This window comes from Anastrepha obliqua, chromosome 3 (assembly GCF_027943255.1).
Source record: "Anastrepha obliqua isolate idAnaObli1 chromosome 3, idAnaObli1_1.0, whole genome shotgun sequence".
Lineage (NCBI taxonomy): Eukaryota > Metazoa > Arthropoda > Insecta > Diptera > Tephritidae > Anastrepha > Anastrepha obliqua.
Genome location: NC_072894.1, coordinates 89,148,426 through 89,175,749, shown reverse-complemented (window position 1 = coordinate 89,175,749; position 27,324 = coordinate 89,148,426). Strand labels below are relative to the sequence as shown.

The 27,324-nt window shown below is 37.7% G+C and overlaps 3 protein-coding genes across 4 annotated transcripts in view; 2 read left to right on the top strand and 1 right to left on the bottom strand.

Moving 5' to 3' along the window:
• Positions 1 to 1,271, top strand: part of LOC129241236 (agrin) — a 28,952-nt gene extending 27,681 nt beyond the window's left edge. For both annotated transcript variants that reach the window (XM_054877462.1, XM_054877461.1), the window contains one exon: positions 728 to 1,271. In XM_054877462.1, coding sequence (XP_054733437.1) covers positions 728 to 1,271 — 544 coding nt within the window. The remainder of the gene's footprint in view (positions 1 to 727) is intronic.
• A 51-nt stretch (positions 1,272 to 1,322) lies between these two features.
• Positions 1,323 to 4,198, bottom strand: LOC129241234 (exocyst complex component 7). The gene is made up of 8 exons (XM_054877460.1): positions 3,859 to 4,198; positions 3,288 to 3,802; positions 3,162 to 3,223; positions 2,641 to 3,100; positions 2,288 to 2,585; positions 1,911 to 2,230; positions 1,725 to 1,858; positions 1,323 to 1,657 (listed from the first exon to the last, which is right to left on the bottom strand). Exons 1-8 carry the CDS (start codon positions 4,070 to 4,072, stop codon positions 1,555 to 1,557), a joined length of 2,106 nt encoding a protein of 701 aa, XP_054733435.1. The 5' UTR covers positions 4,073 to 4,198; the 3' UTR covers positions 1,323 to 1,554.
• A 4,140-nt stretch (positions 4,199 to 8,338) lies between these two features.
• LOC129243139 (uncharacterized) lies at positions 8,339 to 20,204 on the top strand. Its single transcript, XM_054880300.1, has 4 exons — positions 8,339 to 8,472; positions 14,679 to 16,039; positions 18,059 to 18,237; positions 18,384 to 20,204. Coding segments are annotated over exons 1-4 (2,166 nt in total). The 5' UTR covers positions 8,339 to 8,470; the 3' UTR covers positions 19,008 to 20,204.
• Positions 20,205 to 27,324: the final 7,120 nt, after the last annotated feature.

The following is a 27,324-nucleotide window of genomic DNA, read 5'->3' as shown; positions in this document are numbered from 1 at the left end:
ACGACCCGTTTTTGAAGCGGATGGTGACTGGCGATGAAAAGAGGGTCACTTACGACAACGTGAAGCGCAAACGGTCGTGGTCGAAAAGCGGTGAAGCTGCCCAGACGGTGGCCAAGCCTGGATTGACGGCCCGGAAGGTTCTTCTGTGTGTTTGGTGGGATTGGCAGGGAATCATCCACTATGAGCTGCTCCCCTATGGCCAAGCGCTCAATTCGGACCTGTACTGCCAACAACTGGACCGCTTGAATGCAACACTCATGCAGAAGAGGCCATCTTTGATCAACAGAGGCCGAATTGTCTTCCATCAGGACAACGCCAGGCCACACACATCTTTGGTAACGCGCCAGAAGCTCCGGGAGCTCGGATGGGAGGTTCTTTTGCATCCACCTTATAGTCCGGATCTCGCACCAAGTGATTACCACCTATTTCTGTCCATGGCGAACGAGCTTGGTAGTCGGAAGTTGTCCACAAGAGAGTCCTGTGAAAATTGGCTCTCCGAGTTTTTTGACAATAGGGAAGCGAGCTTCTATAAGAGGGGCATTATGAAGTTGGCATCTCGTTGGGAACTCGTCATCGAACAAAACGGCGCATATTTGACTTAAATCGCATTATTATAACCAATTTTATGAACAATTGAAAATTTAATAAAAATACCGCAAGACTTTTTTGACAACCTTTATATTAATTTTAATCCACGTTGTATTATAATTTCTGCTCCTTTTTTTAGACGAGGGGTAAATCTGGCGCATATTGGCCCCTGTACGGACTTGAAGGCACAGACAAAGGATTGCGGCGAGCGTTGTACGCGTAACGACATTGAAAGTGGGCCCGTGTGTGGATCGGACGGCAATACATTCCCGTCGCTATGCGATTTTAAACGTCGCACTTGTCACATGCGTGTCGTTCCTGTATCCTTAAAGAACTGCTTGCTAACCGCCGATTGCGAGTCAGATTGTGATGCCCAGCCACCAAATTTCGTTTGTGGATCTGATAACAAATTTTATAAATCCGAGTGCCACATGCGCAAAGAAAACTGTGGCAAACATGTGTTTGTTGTTCCTCTGAAACGTTGCCTCAGCAGTATCCAGTTTAAGGGTTGTTCACGAATTTGTCCTCGTGAGTTCGAACCTATCTGTGGAACGGATGAAATGACATATCTTAATGAATGCTTCTTAGAAATCGAAAACTGCCGGACAAATAACACTGTAAAAGTGAGCCATTACGGAGCTTGTGGTCGACCAGAGGCGCCGTCCACAAACTATCTTTACTAAAAAAGCGATTATTGAATACCATTGGAGGCAGATTGATGAAATTAGCATTAATTGCAATTATAATTTTTGTTTATGTATTTATATTTATTTATTTAAGCTGTTTTACAAACAGTTCCGAGTAATATTTATTATTTTAGTGATAATTAAGGTTAGTTTAAAATATAGTAGAAAGAGTGTTTGTATTTTGTTAAGACTTTTTATATGCATATTTTGATAACAAAAAAATAAACAATTATGTTATTATATATGGACGTATGGGTATAAAGGAATGAGTGGCTGAAACTTAAGCAGAATCATCAAAGAGTTTGCTTAGCATCTGATTAATTTCATGCGGCCGATATTTTACATATTTATCGGGATTTTTACTGAACTGCACCGATGCGTACCTATGTGTACAAAAAATATATATATGTATATGCAAATATAGTTACCATCAATCAGAATTATATTTACATTTCATAAAATCTATTATATTTTGGAAGTATGTGCTCCACGTTGTCGCGTTTTATACCTTCCCGCAAAATCACATCTGGAATGGAAATACCACGTTGCATTTTGCATGCCTCTTCGAAATCCTTGTTGAAAGTCTGTAAGCAGAAACTTAATTAAAGAGAAATATAGTCAAATCTTTGTTCTTACCGAAAATCGTTCTTTTAATATGCTACGATCTTTGTCTTTGACTTTACCATGAGACGGTCGTGGCAATTCATCTACTCCTATGCTTACAAGCATTTTGGACCACGTCTTTTGATAAGAAAATTTTAATTCGCGAATCATGTCTAAATAACATTGTTCACATTCTGGCTCAGCGAGTGTAACCAAGTCAATTAGATTTGATTGTTGTAAAGATTTTAGTATATAATGAATATTGTTTAAGCGAAAGAGATGTTTGGTAGCCTGATCGTTGTACTGTTCGCATTTATTCATTATGGAAAGGTTAAGTTCCGCTAAGGCTTTTTCTGTTTAATAGAAGTGTTAAAATACTCACAAATTACAAGGGTTTGATTTTTACTTACTGATATAAATTGCTAGCAATGCTTTATTGCGCTCTTCCCCGGGGAGAGCTTTTTTCATGAGTATTGTATCCAGTTGTGTACTGTAAAGAACATCTTGGTGCAAAATCGAGCCGATGACATCGTAATGATCATATAGATGTTCTATAAACCAAATTGTATTGGAGGTCAGCTCGTGCACCGTTGCGTCCTTAGGGACATTAACATAGCCATAACCGAGTGTACTTGAGCTCATGCCAACAATGTTTGTACCAGATTCACCTTTCACTACTTCGAGGAAATGTTCCAGTGCTTTCGCGCCCTTGAATTATTTGGCGTTATTTGAACATAAATATAATGCTACATAGGTTACCTACCGTTGCCTGAAGTTTATTTAGCACCTTCGTAAGCTGTTCTCTTTGTTGTGAGTCATAGGTACGTTCAATGTCTGGTTGAAGCAAAATGACTCGTTTAAGTGCCGAAAATATTCCTAATGCAGATGTCCATTCTTTTCGTGATATACAACGCATAATACGGTTTGTAATAGCTTCAGCATCTTTTACCACGAGTTCAATAGAATTGTAAGCCAATTTTGAGAAAACTTCTCCGTGTTTGGAGGTAGGCACGATTTCTGTCATTAATGCGCGCTCCCAATTAAGAAGTCGCTGCAACCCCAAAAGCATGACAAGGTACTTATCCAGCTCTTGATCTCCATCCACAAACTCCTCGGCAGACAAGTGTTCAGAATGGGTTGATGCCTTTTTTATAGATATTCCTGTTGACTGTTCAAGTGTCTGGGTGGCACGCAAGTACAATTTGTTTGCTTTACGCTCAAAACTAAAAAGGATTTGGGTTTTATTTACAAATAAATTGATTAAATCGCTATTTAGGCACTAACATTTGTTGTAACCGAGCTGAGGTATTCTTTTTCACATCTGATCGTCCACTATGACGTGGTTTCTGTAAGGGTAATAATAAATATCATTACTATATTTATGCAAGTTACAATGATAAGTAGACGCACCAAAGCTTCATTTCCCCAACTGCTACTCTTTTGATGGTCTTTCAAATTTTGGAGAGAACGCAGCACGACTTCACCTCTTTCTGTAGCATAAATAATTGTGTACTCCCTCCTCAAATTTTGCTCCAACCAATGGGCAATAGTTCCTAATTCCTCTCGAGTACCTTGCGATAGTTGCCGGAACGACGTATACTCGTCGCTTGAATCATCTTCGATGTAAATAAGATCTAATAAATCAACAGGTTTTAGAGGTGAACTATGTTTTTTCAGTAACAATCGGAAATGTTGATTTAAGCCTTCACAACCAGTATTAAAAAGACTGGTAACATTTTCCAATTCAACACTCTGGGAGTTATGGTGCAGGAAGTAGTCCATTGCAGCACGTAATTTCCCCAGAGCTTCAAGGAAAACGTTAACATTTCCCTCTATTGGTCCTTGATGTACAAGATTGCACACCTCCTGGGAAACATCATAATGTGCGAGTACAGTTTCTAAGCACCCTAATGTTGTATCCAAATCTACATGGAAATTGCAATTATGATCTACGTGTTCAAATTTATTCCATCGTTCTTACTCTGTTGCCGCTTTTGAAGTTGCTCTGTCTCCTTGTATACCGGTAGAATGGTCTGTTCTAACTTTCCAAGGCGCTGCTCGAACACGGTTAAGATACTGGACATTTGAGTTGACAAATCATGATATTTTTCTACTCGATCCCTTAGCAAAGCTAAATTAGATGTTTCTTTTTCCAATTTGGAAAACGCTTGGCCACAGCTATCCAAATTGTTCATAGTAGACACTCCCTTCTTCGCAGGGTTTATCACTTTTTATAGACTTATATATTCAATTATTTCAATTCTGTTTGGAAAAGCTTATTAGCATAGATAATAATATGCGAAACTCATTCATTTTGAGAGAGCTCGTTTCAAAACTTGGCAGCACTCACACATTATGGGATAACGAACAGCTGATAGGCGAAATGGCGGGCTGCCAGAAGAAACGCGGAAGAAATACCTGATGAAAACAGTTTGTTTTAGCTTATTGGAGAATTGATCCATTGAAATGTTTATAATTAATTGTCTTAAAATTAATTTAATTGAAACGTAATACTTTAAATTGAAGGGGTTTGTAGAATTTTCCAACGCTTTTTATCCTTTGTGTGTACATATAAGAATTCATTTTACATATGCACATGTAATTTTATTGAAAACTGTGTGTTGGTTTATGCCTGTAAATTTGTAAATATATATGTATGTAAGTATTTTATGGTTGAAAAGCGTAGGTAAGGGAATTGAATTTGAGTTTGAAATATTTTACACAGATTAAAGGTTATCTGCTTTAACTTATTCTGTTCGTTGTTTGAGAATTTTTTTGTTACCCACTTTCTGTGTTATATTAAAAAATCGCAATAAGTCATGTTTTTAATTATAACTTATGTTTTATTATTATTAAATTACTTATGTATATCAGTTTTAAATAATTTCATTTACATATAAATTTTTAAATTTTTTGCTTATTTATGTATGTACATATTTCATACGGATTGTGCTTATTTTTAGTATATGTAGGTGTTTACGAGTAATATACTATTGGGCAACCGCAAACTAAATACTAACCTCAATGCTAAATACAACCCTGCTGTTTTGTCCATCAGACTCCGACACGATCAAAAAAGTAAGCGTGAAACGAAAATATCAAAAATTTTTGATTTTCATAAAGCATCGTACGTGTAGCCGACAACAAATACGTGTGTCACGACGCCACCCGACTGCACTAACACATACAAAGCGCAGTCAAGCATGCTGGATAGTGACCAAGGGCTAAATATCTAAAATTTTCGATTTTCATCATGCAAAAGCCGACAACAAGTATGTGTGACACGAAGCAAGTACGAGTGTCACCCAACACGCACACATAAAAGCCTGCTGGACATGCATGCTTGAGCGTCATCAGGGGCTATAAGAACAGATAGATATAGTGTTATTACCAAGGCGAATCTATTAAAGGTGGTGTTGGTAAATCACCTGTGTTTTTTCTTTCGCTGTGTCCATGTAGCTGCCAGCACAGACTAAAACAAGGCCAAGGTGGATTTAATAAGGTGACAACATTCACCCAGCTGAATTTTTCGCCGTAGGTATTTCTTACGTCAAAATGATATGCTTTGTTTGTATGTATTGGTATGTTTACATTCGTATGTTTACATTTGCTTGCTGATTTTGACATGATGCTTGCACCAAACGCAACAACAAACACATGTAGGGTTTTACTTATATGTGTTTGCTGTCACTTGTAATAAATTCGCCTTGAACAAGGCGCATTAATTTTTTGTTTTCTACTTCGCCAATACATCGCCGCGACAATCAAACGTATAAAACATTGTTGTTGGTCTAGTGCCACCACCTTCAATAAATGCGCCTTGGTTATTACTTAGTATGATCTATGTCAAGATATGAAGTTTGTTTAATATCATTTTATGTAATTTAAGTACAACTTGGCTTTCACCTTGTCTTGCGACACTGTCTTTTGACGCATAGGTCCATCACATTCCATACAACGGTAGTAATTTTGTCAATTTAACATCAGAACACGCGGTGCAAGCGGGAGCGAAAACTGGATAAGTTCCAAAATATGTATTTATCCTGCACTTATGTATGTTTCACAGTAGATTAGCTCTGGTCACAGTGCGTAATGGCTTTCTAATAATAATAATGTATGTACATATATGCATTCCTTTTTAGAAATAGTATTCAATAGCAAGTTCTGGTCTAGCTTCTACATTTTTGCCGCGTGTGCAATTCCTAATCCTGCTCAAACGCCCTCATCCCTGTTGCAAATAATCATGTCTTTACTAAGAATAAAATCAAAAGGTGGCTTATCTTTTGCCCTCTTATCTCAATTTCGCTAGCCAATGTGGTAGGAATTTGTGTCGATATCAATGATGGTGTCCGCTTTTCGTCGTTTTACCTCAGCTAGGGCCTCACTTACCAACAGGGGAGGTGGCTCCAACTTGTCTTCGTATGCCGTATAAGGCATAGCTTTCCGGTAGGGCCTTCTAAGTTCACTATAACAACGTCTCCATTACTGAAATTTGGCAAAATAAACGCTTCTAATATAGTTTCTTTCTGATCAGAGCTACATCAGATCCACCATGTCAGCGCCCGCATTGTCCAAAGTCAGAAATCTCTCCTCTTTCATCCTGTCGATCAGTTTCCTGATGCTAAGGACGGAGTTCGTTAACTGTGGTGGGTCGCCATCACAGCCAAAATCCGTGACGTGATGGATTCCACATCCATGCCCACAGAAGCTTCTTTTACAGACAAGGACACGTGGAAGCAGAAGCATTTCATTTTGCCTGTCTATAGCTTGATTCAATTTCGCCTCTTCTAGCATAAATGAGAAATTTGATGGTTCGGCTCCGAGTCTTCACCATCGCCTCCAGATTTTGGGTTTCAAATGGGCTTACGTTTTTCCATATAATTGGGAGCTGTTATCTAAAACCCGGAAAGTGTAGTTGGTTATCTACGTGAAATCAGGGAGCTCATGCGAGGGCTGGCGCATACCATTATCAGCCATGCATTAGACGCTAAATTAGGAGGCATCTAAACCGTACCTGCACCACCAAACCAATAGCGATGGGTTTGGAATGCACTCCGGGACCTTCTAGCGTTTTCATGTGATGGGGAACTTACGGAATCAGCTTACCAGCCTTTATTCCAATTACATATAACTCGTGTAAGCGTCAGCTGCGTTCGCAATACAAAACAAACGAACAAAATAAACAAAAGTAGAAGAACTTAGAAAATTCAGTGAATGGCTTAGTAATATTGTGATTTGTGAGATTTAAACTTATCAAACAAAATAAACTGAAGTGCTGTGTTTTAAATTGTGAAAGCACAAATTATTATAAAGCCTCCAAATACAGTTTGTTTGCGTTTTTATGCAGAAGACGCCGTGGCAAGAAAGTATGTGTGTGTGCGAACAATTTCTTGTATTTGGTTTTTTCCATTAATTCCCTTTCCTTTTATTCACTTATTGATGAACTCTTATGACAAGGCGAATTCGGAAGGCGCATCATTCTTGAAGTATAACCATACTCGTTAGCGGCGAATTTTGCTCAAAAACTTTGTTGCTGCTTTCATATGCAAATTTTTCGTCGAGTAAGCCGACATTTACTGTTCATTGAAATATTTTGAATATAAGTATAAAGCCACGTATGTGAAAGGAACACGTAAGGGAACTATATAATAATGTGCCCAACTATAATAAAGTAGCTGCTATTATTTCTGGAATGTTGGGAGTTATAAGGATTGTTCAGCAACCACTACCGAATATCTTCACCAAGTTTTATGAAATAAATCATTCTATTTTGCCTAAGCTTGCTAATGTGGTGTTGGTAAACCCGACCTTGTTTATTTTATATACTGGCATTTCTACACCTGAGAATGAGCAATCTTGCATTTTATCATTGTTTACAAGAATGATAGGGAAACGGATTACGCCTTCCGAATTCGCCGCGTCGTAAGAGCGGATGAATAAACAAGAAAAAGCAAGGGGAATTACTTCTTTATGAAGAAGAGGATTAGGCAAAAGCAATGGAAACAATAAAACACAAGATATTTTATGCACACACACATACTTTCCTGCCCCAGCGTTTGCCGCATAAAAATGCAAACAAACTGTATTTGGAGGCTTCATATTAATTTGTGCTTCCACAATTTAATACACCGCACTTGGTTTCCATTAGTTTGATTAGTTTAAATCTCATAAATCACAATATTACTTAGCCATTCCTTGAATTTTCAAAGGCATATAACTTCTCCTTCTTTTGTTTATTTTGTTCGTTTGTTTTGTAGTCCGAACGCAGCTGCGTCAGACTTGTCAAAATCAGGTAAGATAAAGTAACTGTAAAGTAATGACGCCACCTGAGTTAGTCGATTCGCTTTAATTCTTGCACATCTATGTCATTGAGTATTCTGTTTTTCCGATATGGCTACTCTTACTTGAATTGGCCATTTTATATCGATAACAAATTGTATATATACATGCTGTGATATACACATCGGTAAATATCGATTTGTTCAATCAGCGTTTTAATTCTCTGTGATACAGAAGAAAAATTAATTTTCGCAAGGGAATTAAGAGTATTTTACAATATTTTAGCTGATTATAACATCGTAATTTAGAAGAAAATGTAAGTACACCTGTTTACAATATTTTCTTATTAATCAAAATTCTCAAAATGTTACGAATTGGAACTATGCTATAAAAATCAATAAGTTACGTATCAAATTTTATTCGAGTATCTATACGTTAATATGCATCATATGTATAACTTAGGGCGAGCGTCAAAAGGCCTTGAAAGCTAATTGTAGACTTTTTATCCTTGCAAAATGGCGTTAGTCCAACTTGGATTAGGAGTGACACTATCTTTGCGAAATGAAGATGGTATTAAAAAGAAAATGGCAGAAAAGTTAATGGGAAAGTGTCTGAAGCATATCTTTATTTTGTGAGGTTATGTTAACTTTTGTTAATGGTGCCACGTAGGAATACTTACTATTTTTTAATACCGAATCTGTTACGGCTTTTAAGTTAATCGTCTGAATAAAAATCGTTGCGATATGTATATGTCTTATTTTTTTTTTTTTGATAGCGCCATCGAATTATTGATTTGTACATATTGGTCTTACGATTAAGCTCGTATGAGTCATCGATATGGCGCAATGCATGTACCGTGGCTCAATTAATGTCGGCTCAATAAGCATTATCGTACAGTAAAGAAATTTGGTGGCAATTGAAAAAAATATATAATATTATTGATGTCTCAAAAGTTAAATATTATACAACTACGGTTAAGCTTTTGGTAATTATATAGAAGAGCGGCCCTTCAGAAAATCAATATTTTTGTAAAATTTTTTCAATGATATCAATAAAATGTATTGTAAAAGAGTGTTTAAGATCGGGGGAACTATACTTTTATGTAGGATTTACTGTTAATATGAATATCAAATCCGGCGGGCGACACAACAAGAATTACCGCTTGAACATTATATAAGTGTTTTGAAATGTTGTCCAACTCCGGCTACGCAATCCACAGTATTTTTGCGTAGAACTCCTTTTCGCGTGGGCGGCCTTCGGCCGCGCTTCAAAAAAAAAAACCCTCATCAGTCCAACTCCGGCTACGCAATCCACAGTATTTTTGCGTAGAACTGCTTTTCGCGTGGGCGGCCTTCGGCCGCGCTTCAAAAAAATAACCCTCATCAGTCCAACTCCGGCTACGCAATCCACAGTATTTTTGCGTAGAACACCTTTTCGCGTGGGCGGCCTTCGGCCGCGCTTCAAAAAAAAAACCCTCATCAGTCCAACTCCGGCTACGCAATCCACAGTATTTTGGACTGATGAGGGTTTTTTTTTTTGAAGCGCGGCCGAAGGCCGCCCACGCGAAAAGGAGTTCTACGCAAAAATACTGTGGATTGCGTAGCCGGAGTTGGACTGATGAGGGTTATTTTTTTGAAGCGCGGCCGAAGGCCGCCCACGCGAAAAGCAGTTCTACGCAAAATCCTACATAAAAGTATAGTTCCCCCGATCTTAAACACTCTTTTACAATACATTTTATTGATATCATTGAAAAAATTTTACAAAAATATTGATTTTCTGAAGGGCCGCTCTTCTATATAATTACCAAGCTTTTTTGTTTAAATAATGTTCGAAAATAAATAAAAATTAATAGCCATTTCGTGAAAAAATTCAAATTTCTTTATAAGTGTGGCCTTTTATTATAAATTGATAAAAAAATTAATTCTTGTAAATTATGACGCTTTAAGGTATGACCTTTTGTCACACTTTATGGCCTTTTGTAAACTGGGAAAGAAATTTTGCTTTCATCAAAAAACAAAAAAAAAACATAATTATTTCGATACCTGTAATGCGGTAAAATTGGAGATAGTAATACGGGAGAAAGGCATGAACAATTGAATTTTCATTATGAGCATATGTTTATTTTTCGCAAGCCCACACTAAAATATTATTTATTTATCATAAATACATTATACTAAGCGAAAAAAAAACAAATTTATTATAAAGAAACGTTTACTTTACGTACCAAAAATTTGACGTCAACTGCACACTGGGTAGTAAAAGTCCGGGGGCTAACTTTATTCCTGCACACTCAATGCTGAAATAACGGAAAAATACCAAATTTGGGGAAACGGACCCTCGCTATTGTAAGTTTTTTAGGTGGGGGAACCAGGTAATTTGCCCGCTCCATTTCGAAAATATGAGTCATTGAAATTTTCGGCCGACCCTAAAAGACGCAAGTGTGCCGGCGGAGAGTCAAAAATACCAAAAAAAAAAAAATCGGGTAACACTAGCCATAACTTAAGAAATCGCGAAATTTTTTACTCCTACTTTTCGCTATAAAATATTTCATCAGAAATATACTGGTAAATCAAAAAATTAAAGAAAAAAATAATATTTCACCATCAAATTTATATAAATTCGTTAAATATATTTCTTATCTTAATATATATAAATTTGACTGCCAAGTTTATTTACATATGTACTAGGTTGATTAATAAGTTTTGTGGTTCGATAAGAGAGGGCTTGCTACTAGCCTTAATTTTTTTTGTTACGTTGGTACACTCTTTATATGAACATACATATGTGTAGTTTCATATCAATCTGTCAATCATTCTTTGCTTACAAGACATTTAGTATCGAATATAGTGTGACACTATTTTTTACAAAGGCCTTTTTGTCATCAATTAGTACAGTAGCAAGATGGGTTGCTGAATTTAAACGACGTCGTACCAGCCTTAAAGACGATCCACGTCAATGACGTCCAAACAGCAGCGACACCAAACACAACGTATTTTGTTTGTGCTCCATTTGTGAAAAAGAAAATTATTTACTTGAAAGTGATTTAGAAAAAAAAACAGTTAAAAAATATGCTATATTCGTTATAAAAGATCAAATAAATGTACATGACCATTATTATGTTAATATTTGGTGTGGCCGTCTGCATTATCTATTACCGATTTTAACCTCATGGGCATTGATGAAATTAGTTTTTTTAGGTCATATTCTTGTGAAATCTTTCCCCATTCCTCCTTTATGCATTTTTTTATCAAGTAGTTTCTGTTTGCAGGACACCTTTTTTGCTACTTTCTTTTTCAAATGCGGCCATACATTTTTTTGGCTTTGGGCAAGAGTATTTAGCACTTTTGAGCAATTATATAGCAACCAGAACGTGTACATGCAAGTCTTGTGTTTGGGATCAATGGCTTTCGCTGTTGGGTCCATCTTGGCTATATAGCAATATTTTTGTCTCATCATAAAAAAAAAAAACATCCTAATATTCCGCTCAGTGCAAAACGTGAGTTGGAGCAAAAGAAAGTAGTTGTCAACGTTAGCGTGATAGTAATTACTTCTTTTCTGCCAATTGATGAAAGTTTGAGTTTTAAGAGAACTCTTCGGACTGTTTCGTGATCTGCTTTCACACTCTGGCAATCTTTCAATTTCGCGGCTAAAATTCTAATGCTCCATCCATCCTAGGTGTGCACTTTTTTGGTCTGCCATTGGAGGGTTTTAACTATAACCGATTTTCGTTTTCTACGCGATTTTTGTCACTGTCCTTGCATTAATAGAAAGCATTTCAGATATTGGTTTTGCTGATTTACCTTTTTAGTAATTATAATAAACCAATTGAACATTTTTACATGCACTATAACCTGGCATTATTGCAAGGACGTTTTCTTATTGATGCGATATAATGAACATGGCGCATCAATTCTACGTGCGGCAGCAACCAAAAATATGTAAAAAAACACATAGTATACCGTTATGTTTCTATTTATTTAAGTTTCTGCGCCCGCCTGGTCGCCTGACACTATTAATACACAGTGGACAAAGCTCCTGACCTGTGAAAATATTACAATCTGGACAGCCACATTTGCTAGAGCCTGAGTCACCTCCCAGCCGTATCAGGACGCACCTCATTATGGGAGTGCAACCACCACATATTGCAAACGAACCTACTTTTGCTCCGAGATCCGCGTAACTTTTTCTCAATTACGATCTGGATATTGTAGTATGTTAAACGCCTTATCCAGAATATACTCCGACATACCGTGCGATATTAACCACCCATTCACATTCCCTCTCAAACTCTCTCACCCTCTCCCTCTGGACCCATCCTGTCGAAACAGCACGCTTCCTCAGCCTACCGTTAGATGAGTTAGACGATAACAATCGGTGACTACACCGTACAAGTTTATTAGTACCAAAATTGAATAAAATGTACAATTTTCTATTGAAATGTATAGTACAGGGTTGGCCATATTAAACTGACCCATGTGATTATTAAAAAAATATGGAAAAAGAAACATTTTTTTGTGTTTCATTGTGAAAAACATTTAATTTAGTTCAAGGAGATTCGTTTACATCACTTTTTGAATATGATATCGCGCAAGTGGTCGCCCTTAGCTCGTATAGCGTAATGTGCCCGTTTTTCGGCGTTTTCCATAGTTTTGGCCAGCGTCTCGGCCGATATGGCGGCTATTTCCCGTCGGATATTGGCCTTAAGTGCGCCTAGTGTCTTTGGCTTGTTGACGTGAACCTTAGATTTCAAATAGCCCCAAAGAAAAAAGTCCGGTGGCGTCAAATCCGGTGATCGTGGCGGCCAGTCAAAATCGCCGCTTTTTGATATCAAACGGCCAGGGAACAAAGTCTTCAATAAGTTGACGGTGGCTCGTGCTGTGTGTGGTGGTGCGCCATCTTGCTGAAACCAGAAGTGCTCCATACCATTTTCACGAACAATCGGCATCACAAAATCGGTTATCATGGCCCGATAACGCTCTTGATTGACGGTCAATGGTTGGTGTTGACCATTTTCAAAGAAGAACGGCCCAATAACCATATCAGCGCAAATGCCACACCAGACTGTAACTTTTTGGTCGTGGAGAGGTACCTCTTCAATAATTTGAGGGTTTTCAGTGGCGTAGAAACGGCAATTTTGCTTATTTACGGTTCCGTTCAAGGAGAAATGGGCCTCATCACTCATAATGATTTGATGCCAAAAATCCTCATCAGTTTGGGCCATTCGGACGACAAAATTGGCATATTCCAAGCGACGAGGCTTGTCGGCCGGCAACAGTTGTTGATTTAGTTGTATTTTGTACGGGAATATCCCCAAATCCAAACGAATGATACGTCGTAGAGTGGTCCGAGGGATGTCCAACTGAGCAGAACGACGATTACCTGACGTTCGCGGCGATGACTCGATACTGGCTCGTACGGCCGCGATATTTTCGTTAGATCGTCTTGGCCGCTTTTTATTTGGACGTCGGGTATTAGCCACAGTGCCGGAAGACAAAAATCTTTTGTGCATTTGCTTGATTGCGTTCTTTGACGGCGCACTTTTCACTTTATTTTTTTTTCTCCACGCACGTTGCGTTTTTACAATCGAGAAGGAATTTTGAATGTACAGCTGAACAATTTCAGCGCGTTCTATTGGGGTGTACTGTTTCATGGTATAAATCTCCTTCGACTGACGCTTCCAACGCGGTATGTCATTAGCTGATCTGAAATTACAGTAAAAAGTTATAGGGTTACTCAATGGGTCAGTTTAATATGGCCAACCCTGTATACTACTTTTATTATTTTTTATGTCATTCAAAATCTGGTAAATTTTTGCGTATTCATTATTTTACTTGGTTTAAATTAACAAAAAATTTGCAGTGACTTTTTAATCAAAACTCTAAAAAAGTAAAAGTATATTAAGTATAAAAATATCAAAACAATTTCAAGTTGATGTTAATACAAAAGTAAATAAAACTTATCCACAAATAATGAATATATACACTCTTTTTGAAATCAGAAGTTGAATGCATGACTTTTTTTTTCTTTTATTCCCTTTCGTATTTGGTGTGTGTACGCATCTATCAGGAGAATACAGACTAACTATTAAATAAGTTAGCTATGCATTTTGGCACATTTTTATCGATTACCGCAATATCGACTGCTGGTGTGCTATGCATTTGGTACCTTTTTAACATTTACTTCAAATTTTTAAAATATCCATGAAATAAATAAAACTATTAATTAGATTAAAAAGGATCATTTTGTGTGAAAGTGCCACCATTGCTGAAAAAATGTACGGTTGTTTGATTGTGTATGTTCAAAACTTCCTTTTGTAATTCAATTGAAACTTTTGATGAGTATACAACTTAATACAAAAAAAAAAGCATTTGGGCGCTTTCAAGGACATTTGATTTACACATGTAAACGTTTTATTGTAGCTTATTGATATGTCAAAGTTAAATTCCAATTATATATTTTTGGGTTTTTAATTTTTTTTTAATTTGTGACTTAATAAAATCCATATTATTATATTTCATATAGGTTCGATAGACGTAACGGTGATCGCGCAGGAGCTGGAATTGGTGGAATGGGCGGTATGGGTGGCAACGCTGGGAGCGGTGGCTATCGGGATCAGCAACGTGGCGGTCCGATGCGCGGCAATGGCCTTGCACGCCCTCGTCCTGCACCATACGGGCGTGGAGGGATCGGTGGCAACGGCGCTCCGTTTCGAGGTGGACCACCTCGTGGCGGCAACAATGATCGTCGAATGGATGGCAGCAATAACACTGGTACACCCGGGGAACGTTTGCCTATTATAATTTGGTCTGAAATAAAATTAACACCGTTCCAAAAAAATTTCTATCAACCAAGCTCCACCGTTGTTGAGCGCTCAAAAACCGATGTAGATGGATTTCTCTCATCTAATGAGGTTACATTGAAAGGCGATAGTATTCCATCACCTAATATTGAATTTAGTGAACCTGGTTTCCCAGAACATGTTTTAGCAGAGATTAAGAAGATGGGATTTTCCAAGCCAACTGCTATACAAGCGCAGGGTTGGCCGATCGCTCTAAGTGGACGGGACATGGTTGGTGTGGCACAGACCGGTTCGGGTAAGACGCTCGCTTATGTGCTACCCGCTGTAGTACACATCAGTCATCAGGCTCGCTTAGAACGTGGTGATGGGCCAATTGCTTTGATTTTGGCACCGACACGTGAACTGGCTCAACAAATACAACAAGTTGCAAACGATTTCGGTTCAAAGACTCATGTGCGCAACACTTGCATATTCGGTGGAGCACCGAAACAACCACAGGCACGTGATTTGGAACGAGGTGTTGAAATTGTGATTGCCACGCCTGGACGTCTACTCGATTTTCTAGAGAGAGGTGTGACTAATTTGCGCCGTTGTACCTATTTAGTATTGGATGAGGCTGATCGTATGCTTGATATGGGTTTCGAGCCACAAATACGGCGCATAATAAAACAGATTCGCCCAGACCGTCAAGTGCTGATGTGGTCCGCCACTTGGCCAAAGGAAGTGCGCAATCTTGCTGAGGAATTTCTTGACAATTATATACAAATTAACATTGGATCTCTAACGCTTTCAGCCAATCATAATATACTTCAAATAGTAGATGTGTGCGAAGAGAATGAAAAAGATAATAAGCTTATAAAGCTTTTGTCAGAAATTTCTGCCGAATCTGAAACTAAGACGATCATCTTCGTAGAAACAAAGAAGCGTGTTGATGAAATAACTCGTATTATTGGCCGTAGTGGGTGGCGGGTATGTGCCATTCATGGCGACAAGTCGCAGCAAGAGCGAGATTTTGTATTGTCCTCATTCCGTAATGGACGACACTCAATTTTGGTGGCGACCGATGTTGCGGCAAGGGGTCTAGGTAAGACTAATTTTCTATAAATAAACTCGCCTCTGCCGCACCATAACTGCGGCTCTGGCGACACTTCACTTTTTTGATCGTAGCTGCGAGTGATGCTGTGGACAAAATGCTGAATATTCTATCATTATTATTTTGTTGGTTCGTTGGCGAATATTATTTTTTGTCATGATGCGAATCAGCGAAACCCAACGCCTTGATAATCTTTTCGAATGCGTCCAATTAAAGATAACATGGGGTATAATATTAAGTTCGTCAAATAACGGGTAAAGTTTGGAGTTAAAATTTAAAGCAAATATTCCTAAAAACTGAATGCAATAATTTGCGGACGATTCACTGAAAAAGGTGTGGGTAAATAATGAGGAATGTGTATTTCCATACATTACTGTCAGGTTACGGGTCACATAAATTAAACTAGGATCGTATTTTTATATATATGTATATAAAAAAGACTAGTGTCAGTCAAGGAAACTGTGGCCGCAAAATCTGAATAGAACAGAACATTACATTTACTAACCGACCGTTGACAAAAAAGCGAAAGGTATTTGTGCTAGGTTGTACATTTTTAAAATTCAATACTAACATTGACGGCTGCTGGTTTGCTTAAAAAAACTGCAGTACATCCGCTTTTATCGATAGAAAGTTCAGACAACGTGACAAACGAGATTGACACAGGAGCTATGATCGGTTGCTAATTTTTGTATACCTATTTAGACGTTCGTTTTATTTGGTATTAACCATATAACCAACTAATTTCATATAAAGGCTACAAATATAAAACGACCAGTGTTTAATTACAAATCTTAATTTGATTATTTGAATGTCTAAAGCATTGATAACATTCCCAGACTTTTCTACGCTTGCAAGGGAAAGAACCAAATCCGTGCCATCAGATCAGCAGATTTCTATGACTAAGAGAGGTAGCTAAATATTTCCGATAATTAACAGCGCGAATTGTTCAGAGTTTGGGCCAAATACTTTTTGACTGGCAGTTGCATTTTTTCATTTGTTATTAGAATTTATGTGTGAACAAAAATATCAACTTCACCGTTTCTTCAAATGGACTTCGATTTTTTCTTGTATTTTACGATAAAAAAAAGTTTATAATTTAAAGCTTAAAAATTTGTCAAATGCGAAAATGTGGAGTATCAACAAAAACTAAACTGTTTCTGCAGGTTTGTTTTTGGAAAAGAGTTTACTAATCATACTTGATAAAGAAAAGCTAAATTCAGAGTTAGTATTTATTAACAATAAGTATACGTTTAGGTTATGTATAATTTACTAAAACGGCAGAGATGTCATACGTCAAAAAGGCCCAACATATGCGCGAATGCTGGGGTTTATGTTAACTTCACTGTTCCGGCGCGCATGGTTATCAAGAGAGGGGGAGGGGTGGGTAGGCTGAATAATTAATACGGGAGCCTCACTAAAAATACTTATACAGAGCGAGTACGAGTACGAGTGCGATTAGCTTGCACTTGCGTTCTGCGCTCGCATCCCTTATTTATCAATTCAGGTCTGTACCGGATTTTGGTAAGTACATTACTTTTTCTTCTCATTACAATTATTCGGAAAACAAATTATTATTTCTGTCTATATTTGTTGGTAGTGTTCTAAGTATACTATATGAATTAAGCTTCCAACTTCGTGTATGACTTACTGCCTACGCATTTTATCAAATTTTATTTCAAAATATATAGAACAAAAAAAAAAAATATATATATATAAGAAAACAAACATACAAAGAAAAAATCGTTAAAGGTCGAGGTCCACTTACAAGTAATGCAAAACTCCAATAGTAATAATTTGCTTAAATTATACAGTTAAATATAATCATTTGACTTGCAATGTTGGAGAAATTTTTGTTCAAATTTTTATGGTACATATATTTTTTTTGCCTGTGTGCAAACTCTAAATGAAATATTTTTAATTTTCGACGTTTGCATCGAACGAACGCGAAATAACAACCATTCTCACAACTCTGATCGTTCAATACTTTTAAAATCCAAAAACAAAACAAAGATGTTGACGATGTTAAATTCGTAATTAATTACGATTATCCTTCGAATTCGGAGGACTACGTTCATCGCATTGGGCGTACAGGACGCTCGAACAATACGGGAACGGCATACACCTTATTCACCACATCAAATGCCAACAAAGCTAATGACTTGATACAAGTTCTGCGCGAAGCAAATCAGGTAAACAAAGTAGATTATTGTATAAAGTAATAAGTTTTAAACACTTATAATATGTGTGTATCTGTGTATAAAAAAAATTATAGACTGTATCCGAATCCGATTTGATTAAAAATTTCTTTTATTTTTGTATAATGTTATTTCTGCAGGTCATCAATCCGCGACTTGTTGAAATGGCATCATCTTCGGGCTACAATCATAAGCGAAACTCCCGTGGTGGTTATCAAAATCGTGGTGGCAATCATATGGGTGGTGGCGGCATGGGTTATGGCAATCGCGGTAATCGTGGTTATGGTAACAATATTGGTGGAGCCATTGGCGCTCAGTCATATCAACAGCGTCCACAACAAACTGCAAATGTGGGAAGTCAAATGTATCAACGTCCGAGCGGACCTCCGTCTCGGTTTTCAGCTGCTCCTCCTCCAACTGGCTACGAACGCAACCAGCACTCCGTTGGTAGCAAACCCTACCCCGAGGGTGGTGATAAACGCCCGCGTTTCAATCCACAACAACAGCCGCCACAGCAGCCTTCAGCTTATCAACAACAACCCCCACGCATGTCATATGGCGGAAATAATGCACATCATCAACCGCCACCAAATCACCGAGCGGCACCACAGGCGGGAGCAAGTTCCGCTTCCGCGATGTATACTCATGCACCTCCTTCGCATCATCAGCCAGCAGGCGCCCATTATGCCGTTCCCTCCGGATTTGGTGCGGCATCCGGTAACATGTTTGCCTATCCTCCGCCTCCATTGCCCGTACAAAACTAAAAAAAATTACATCTGAGTAATATAAAATTAATCCTATCATCATTAGTAGTTTACAACATAATGAAATAAGTTGTATATGTGTTGAAGTAATTTACGCCATGTAGTAATACTACAAGTATTATGTAGCCTGGGGAAGCTTTAGAGGGATTGGAGCTACAATTCTGCATCTGACTAAACAAATTCATTCAAGCGCATCAGGCGTTATTAGTTGTTTGCATTGTTTTTTGGTTTGCCACATATTTTTAGGCATTGATTTTTGGCTTATTAACCTTTTGTTTGATTATATTGGGGAGACGGATCCGAGCTTAGGTGCAATCAAAGCACTTAGTACTTCTAATCAAAGAGGGCGTTTCAAAATATTCAAATATCAAATTTTTTTTAGCAAGAAATTAATTATTTTTATTATATCCCGTCGGATAGGGATTTTTAGTTCCCAATTCTGAATTGATACTCGACATATTCAAGAAATTTTTATCTTCAGTTTAGAGCACAGTTATTTCATGAACGTACAGCTATATTCACTACATCATTAATTTTCATGTTCATAAAACTTTAAAAATAAATGTTAGTAACTACAATATATGTATTACTTAAAGTGAATTGTATTCCTTGGATTTTAAATTGACATATACATGATTACATGGCATAAAATTTAAATAAACGTGCTTGAATAAAGGAAAATAAATATACGTAAAATATGGTATATTTCAAAATCCTAAACAAATATCTTTGACAATTCCAAAAATATTCGAAATGAAAGGGGAAAGATAAGGTTTCAAATTGTATTGTTAATTCAAACAAATGAAAAAATTAAATATTATCGAAAGCGAAATTAAAAAAACTTTAGTACTTCTAGAACGTCTTGAATAGCGACAGATACATTCTTTCAAATCTACATATGGGTGTATAAGAGTTTCAATAATTTTTATGAGATAGCTTCATAAAATTAAAAAAAAAAAATAAGAATATTCAAATGCTAAGTGGTGACTACTAAGCTGGTGGTTTTTAGCAGGGGTTTTCGCCAAAGCCAAGAAAAATGTTGAATTCAATGTTAGTAAACAGAAAAACATCGATTTGAATGTTGGTCAACGGATATAAAAAGATGCGAGTAAATTTGTGCAAATAATACCTTTCAAATCTTTAAAAATATATAAATAAAATTGCAAATCTTTGAAATAAAAGGTTGAATGTATTTAAGTCGAATGTTTTTTAATTAATTTTATATTTAGTGATGATATTAACAATTTGTAATAACACATTCTACGAGTATATAGTATATGCTTATTTCGCTTGCTTACTCCGTCTGCCCATCCGTTTCAGATAGGTCTGTTTCTTTGACCGCCGAAGGTACCCAAAACGCCGCGAAAAGCGTTTCTTTTGTTGATTCTCATTCAAATGAGAGTGATACTGTTTCATTTGTCCGAAAACGGCGGGTCGTTCATGGACGATTTTCTGAACCTCAAACTTTACTTGAAGTTTATTCAACCCTTAAATACCTACAATACATACTTAAAATGGAAAATTTAATATTCACACATACTAGTTATTTGTTCGGATACCAATAGGAGTTCTTTACGCTCGTTTGCCCGAAAATTTCCCTTAGGGAGGGACTGCTGGAAGTCGTTTATGACCTGTCTGTATACTAGGAGATCCATTGGCTCTCGAGTGTGGCCATAGATCTTATCAGTCAAGTCTAAGAGTTAGATTTGAAGGGGGCGAAGCTAAGCGACGTAGGCTATCAAAGATGGACTAAAAAAGGTTTCCTCAGCCCAAATGGAGTGCGATTATATTGTTAACTTTGCTTAGGAATTTTTATAGTAGGTTTGATAGTGGCAACAATCTGGAGCTTCCAAACATTGCTTTGCTAAAGAAAGTTCTGGAAGAACAAGTTAACGAATTTAGAAGTGGAATACGAATATAGTTTTGATCTCATCAACGGTTAAGGTAAGTTGCAACTCCTTCCGAAATCGTTCATTGGAAGTACGATGACGTAGCTTGGCCCTTGTCTTTGCATGCACGGAGACCACGAGGCCATTTGTACCGGAAATTTTTCCCTTTCTCTCCGAATCAACTTTGGTGAGATGGTGAAATTAAAATTTCAAGATCGATTTTTCCAGTCGTATGAGTATCATAGATATAATAGATTGATCTTGCGATAAACGCAGTTGAGGACAATTTGAGAATAAAACTAATTAGCTTTTATTTTGAACAAAATTTAATGAAACCAGGGTGATCAGGCGGGAGGCACTTTTCCAATAGCGTTTTTTTTTGTCAGATCACGCGTGACTACTGTCAAACTAAATAAATAGATTTTTTCGGTATTCACTAACATTTCATCATAAAAAATCTTACGCCTCAACAACGTTGACAAATCGTACAATGTATAGTATTACGAAAATCGATGTTCTGTGAAAAGTGTTCCTCGCACGGTTACGTCAACTTTTGGTGTTTAGTGATGAAACCCATTTTTGGTTTAATGGCTACGTCAATAAGAAAAATTGCTGGGTGTAAAGTCTAAATGTTTTGTGGATAATCCAGCTTAGATTGAGGTATTGGAAGCCAAATTTACTAAAGTTATTCAAGAGATGGCGGCCGTCGTAGCCGAATGGGTTGGTGCGTGATTACCATTCGGAATTCACAGAGAGTACGTTGATTCGAATCTCGGTGAAAGCAAAATTAATAAAAACATTTTTCTAATAGTGATCGCCCCTCGGCAGGCAATGGCTTGAAACTGTAGGTGTCTTCGTTTTTGGAGCAACATCAAGACTCACACCACAAATAGGAGGAGGAGCTCGGCCAAACACCCAAAAAAATGGTGTACGCGCTAATTATATATATATATATATAGATATATATATTCAAGAGATACCGATCGAAGTCCTCAAGCGAGTCATTCAAAATTGGTGTTTACGAATGGCCGACGTTGGCGTAGTTGCGGCCAACATTTGAAAGAGATTATCTTTATAAATAAATTGCATTATGGTTTTACACAAAAATAATAAATCTTGCCCAATCAATTTCCAAAACGTATGTATACAATGTAAAAGTATCGCATCAATGCTGTATGAATATCAGTATTATGCATTGCAGCATTAAGATATTAGGCCTCTTCTATTCGCTATTTCACCGCTCGCTACCTCTATGCTCGATTAACTTGACGAAAAATTTGTATGCGAAAGCAACACCAAAGTTATAGATTAAGATTCGCCGCTAGCGAGTATGGCAATAGCTCATTAGACGCACTACCTTACAAACACATGTCATTTAAATCAGCTCTATTCCCGCTTTGCCAGTGTATGTTTATTTATACCAGTTGCTTCATCTATTCGCCACTTGCTAATGTTTGGCGAAAAGAAGAGGCCATTTGTGAAGTTATGCTTTGCAAGCCTGTTGATGTTTTGGAACATTTTATTTACTTTGAATATCATTAGAATATTAACAATTAAACATTTAAAACAAATATCTTAGAATCATAAAAACAATTTCATTAAAACTTACTTTTCTTCATTCGACGACAGTAATTCAGGGGATTAAGGCCTGTGGAGTTAGGCGCCCATAAATTCGGTTTATGTGGTCATGGAAATTTTCAGCTATCCAATCTTGTGTCGCCATCGCATTGTGTGAAGAAGCAGAGTCTTGCTGAAAGATATGTCACCGCGTACACTATGACCGCATACATACTACATATATACGGCGTCGCGAGCATTCCCCATGAGATTCACCATTAACCGAATAATAACAAACTGGCAAAAAAATTCTAGATACTAAAAAAAAAACGTATTGTTCACTATTTTTGAGTGGATGTCGATGATTTTTTCACTTTTAGAATTAGAGTTTTGACTTCGTGAAGAAAAATTCCCGAATTAGGTGTGTGAGGGGAGATGTAATGCGCCCGTTTTGTGAATGCAGGGAAATACATACATACATATTTTTTTCCTAGAAATTTGTGGTGGAACTTTTGTTTAAATTGTGTTCGTTGTGCAATACAATATTTCAGACTGTTCAGTGCCCTAGCGACTAAGAAAATTATAGCCGTTTGCATTGCGCTTATGAATGCATTTTGTTTTTGAAGTTGCAAGGCTTAGAATTTTAGCTTTGGACGACATACGCATGTAGAGGCACCTTGTGGGTGCGGTTATATATATACGAGTAAGTACATACATGTGTACACTGATAAGGATAGTTTTTTAGGCAATTTAGAATCCATATATATATAGTAACAAAGTTAGAGCATCAAGTGTGCGTACGTACATAGGAGTACATAAGTATCGTTCCCACGACAGTCGGTTCTGCCTAACCGGAACGACCCGGATTTATGTTCGGCCAAGGACTGTCACTTCAGCAGCATTCCTCGTATATGAATGGGGAATATTTATGCTGCTACAACAACAGTACATAAGTATGTATGTACATATATGTAGATGAGATTAGTTTTTGCATTTGTTAGGCAGAAATTCGATCATCTGGGTATTTACTTCTGAACTATTGTAGTACATATGTATGTATGTATAAGAATGGTATGCCTTTTCTTTTCTCGTCCCGCTGTCCACTGCCATATCTCTTTCTGCGTGAGGAGTTAGCATGCTACCCGGAAAATGGGTTTCCAAGAGAGTGTTGTATATGAGTAAAAGTAACGTGACCTAAAATCCATCAGTTTTCTCAGAGAACCTAGCCTAACCGCTATGTTCTGTTGGAATGCCTTACATAGTCTGGCAGATTCTTTCATGTCAATACTACTGCTGAATTTTTGTCATCCGCGGACCGTTTTATTGATAACGTCTCGTTCATATTTGAGCAGAAGGTATATGCATATATTTATATACCAAATTGATATACGTCTATATCTATCTCGATTCCTTTATGGTGCTACGTTATGTGAACAAAATTATAATACCATTAGGAGTAAGTGCGCGCGACTATAGTTTGTTTTCAACTTGGTACAATTCTTACAAAAACGCTTAAATTAATAAACCCAGTTTAAGGTGATTATTGTTTATTCTGAACCCATTAATGGTATACTCAAAGAGACCAATCGCCTCGGAGTGTGCGGGACTGTCTCGCAATAGCTGCTATAATTCTGCTTTGTAATAATTATTAAAATGCCCCTTGAAAGACCTAATACTTCCCGCATTCTAAAATCGGTTATTGAAGGATTTTCATGAATTACAGAATTTATTGCACGCGATTCGTTTGTTCAAATATCTCTTTCCAGGGCTTAAAGTTGCTCCAACATTTCCTACAGCAATGCTTTTAGCGCTGATCTTACTATGTATTTTTACTTTACATATTTTCTTTTTAGGACCGGTATTTTATCCCCATCCTTAGTGTATTGTCCCGCGTTTACACTTCTTATTTTTTCTTGAAAGCTGTTCTACTGTGCTGTGGTTGTGATTCAAATTTACTTTTATCACAGACCATGAAGCACTTGGCAACGTAAATACTTTTTTTGCCCACACTGATTTAATGGTGTCAATCCCGATTAAGACTCGACTTCGATCAAGACTCATGCATGGTTTTTGGTATTGTTGTACTTATATTGAGGACGTGTTTTTTGGCTTAGCATTTATTGCAAACACCTTTTAAAGCCCCCCAAGTTCAATACGCAGTGTAGTCGCCTTCAAGTACGGTCTTTATTTTGTCTCTTTCGCGGTTTTCCAACTATTTTGCGCAAAAGAGACAGCTGTTGTCAAGAACGCAGCTACTAGACTTCGGCCATTTCTTTAAATCGCATTCCATCTCATAGCTCATGCGCGAACCACTAATTAATGGGCACGCCAACAGATGGCGCTTCTTGTCAAGGAAACATTATCCCAGTTGCAACTAGTAAGGTCACGATCTTGGAAAACCAATGCCAAAGGCAATGCTTCTTTTCGGCAAGTTCAGTAAATTCCAACGAAACGGATATTACAAAATCTACATCAAATGCTGAAAATTGGACCCAAGTCAAAAATACAAAAGGGTCTTTAGGTAGCCCACAAAATGTTCGGTCCATAAAACAGCAAAAACTTAGCTATTGGCTAAGTAACGAAAATAAATTCGATACGCTTTCAGTTGCTAATAACAATGGATTGGATTCAGAAAAAACACCAGAAAACGAAAAACGTCTCAAAGCTCTTCCACTTCTCGTGGATAGAGTGGAGAATATTTATCCATTATTAAATAAGCCCAACGAATTCGAAAGTAAAAACTACGAAATAAGAGTTATTGGGTCGAATCGAGTCGAAATCCACCGAAAAAAGCGGAAACCTTCACTAAAATAGTTAAAAGAAGACCGAATTTCTGACACACAAACCAAAAAATTAAAGAAGCTTTAAAGTAAAGTGTACTGTGTGAGGGTAATCACCCAGAGATCTATAAAGGACGCACCGTGTACAAAAAGCTGTAAGCAACCACCTTTTCAGCACTAAGAAAGAAAATAATGCCGTCTCAAAGCGTTCAAAATGATCCAAGCCGCCAGCAATTACAATTCGACTTACATCAACAGTAGTTGCTAGCAATACATTAACCAAGACGACGTTTTGATCAGCGAAATGCGCGACATGACGAAGTTACTTCGAGATGTAATGTGACAAATAACTCCTATAAAATACCTTTTGTAAATCTTGTCTCAAAAACCCATGCTCCATGCGCCTAAACCTTGCATTATGGAACGCAAATGGGTTGTCACACCACTCAAATGAGTTAAAAAATTTCCTGCAAAAACGAGATATAGACATCCTCTTAGTGGCAGAAACCCACTTCACGAAAAAGAGTTTCTTCAGTATTCCATTTTATTGTTTTTATTACACTGTGCATACTGACAGGTCTGCTCACGGAGGTTCACACTACAGAAGATTCGTGCAGACTCGTAGTTGAAGTATCAATCGGTGCATTACTTATCTCGGCAATCTAAAGTCCGTCTAAACACAGTTGAAAATAAAGATAACGTTAAGTTTTTTAAGACTTTTTTCGTCTTCTTAATTGGCGCGATAACCACTTACGCGATTTTGGCCGAGTTTAACAAAGCGCGCCAGTCGTTTCTTTCTCGTGCTAACCGGCGCCAATTGGACACACCAAGTGAAGCCAAGCCCTTCTCCACCTGATCTTTCCAACGCAGAGGAGGCCTTCCTCTTCCTCTGATACCGCCAGCTGGTACCGCATCGAATACTTTCAGAGCCGGAGCGTTTATATCCATTCGGACGACATGACCCAGCCAGCGTAGACCCTGGATCTTTATTCGCTGCGCTATGTATATGTCGTCGTAAAGCTCATACAGCTCATCGTTCCATCGTCTGCGATATTCGCCGTTGCCAACGTGCAAAGGTCCAAAAATCTTACGCAAAATCTTTCTCTCGAACACTCCAAGCGTCGCTTCATCGGATGTTGTCATCGTCCACGCTTCTGCGCCATACGTAAGGACGGGCATGATGAGAGTCTTCTAGAGTGTTAGTTTTGTTCGTCGAGAGAGGACTTTACTGCTCAGTTGCCTACTTAGTCCGAAGTAGCACTTGTTGGCAAGTGAGATTCTACGTTGGATTTCAAGGCTGACATTGTTATCGGTGTTAATGCTGGTTCCTAAATAAACGAAGTCTTTTACAACCTCGAAATTATAACTGTCTACAGTGACGTGGGTGCCGATACGCGAGTGCGCCGACTGTTTGTTTGAAGACAGGAGGTACTTCGTTTTGTCCTCGTTCACCACCAGACCCAACCGCTTTGCCTCTTTATCCAGTTTGGAGAAGGCAGAACTAACAGCGCGGTTGTTAAGGCCAGTAATTGTACGCTCTTATAAAACTTAAGGAGCACTTTTTAATGCTGGAGGTGACTATAATGTAAAAAATACACAACAACGGGACGCGAACTGCACAACGCAATGACATATACGATCTTGAAAGTATCCTCAACCGAAGAGCCGACTTACTGCCCGTCAGATCCAAAAACAGCTTCCTGACCTCATTGATTTTTTTGTCACGAATGGTATGTCATACCTGCAGATAACCTGTAAATTTTGCTTGAATCTTTTTTCAGACTATTCGCCTGTGATCACTACCATAAATGAAATGAAGATGTGAAAACATATCTAAAACTACCAACTTTACAACAGCCGTACAAATTGGACTCAACTTCGCATAAAAACTACTCTTAAAATCGAGGAGGATATACCTGAGGCTACCGAGTATTTAACAAAATGCATCCAAGAAGCAGCGTGGTCATCCACTACTCCTGTGAGACCTCAAATGCAAAGGAGCCCCCACAACGGTATCTTGCTAAGAACCGTTAGGCAAGAAAAATATGGCAACAAACAAGATCTGAAGCTGAAACTATCAAAATAAATTAA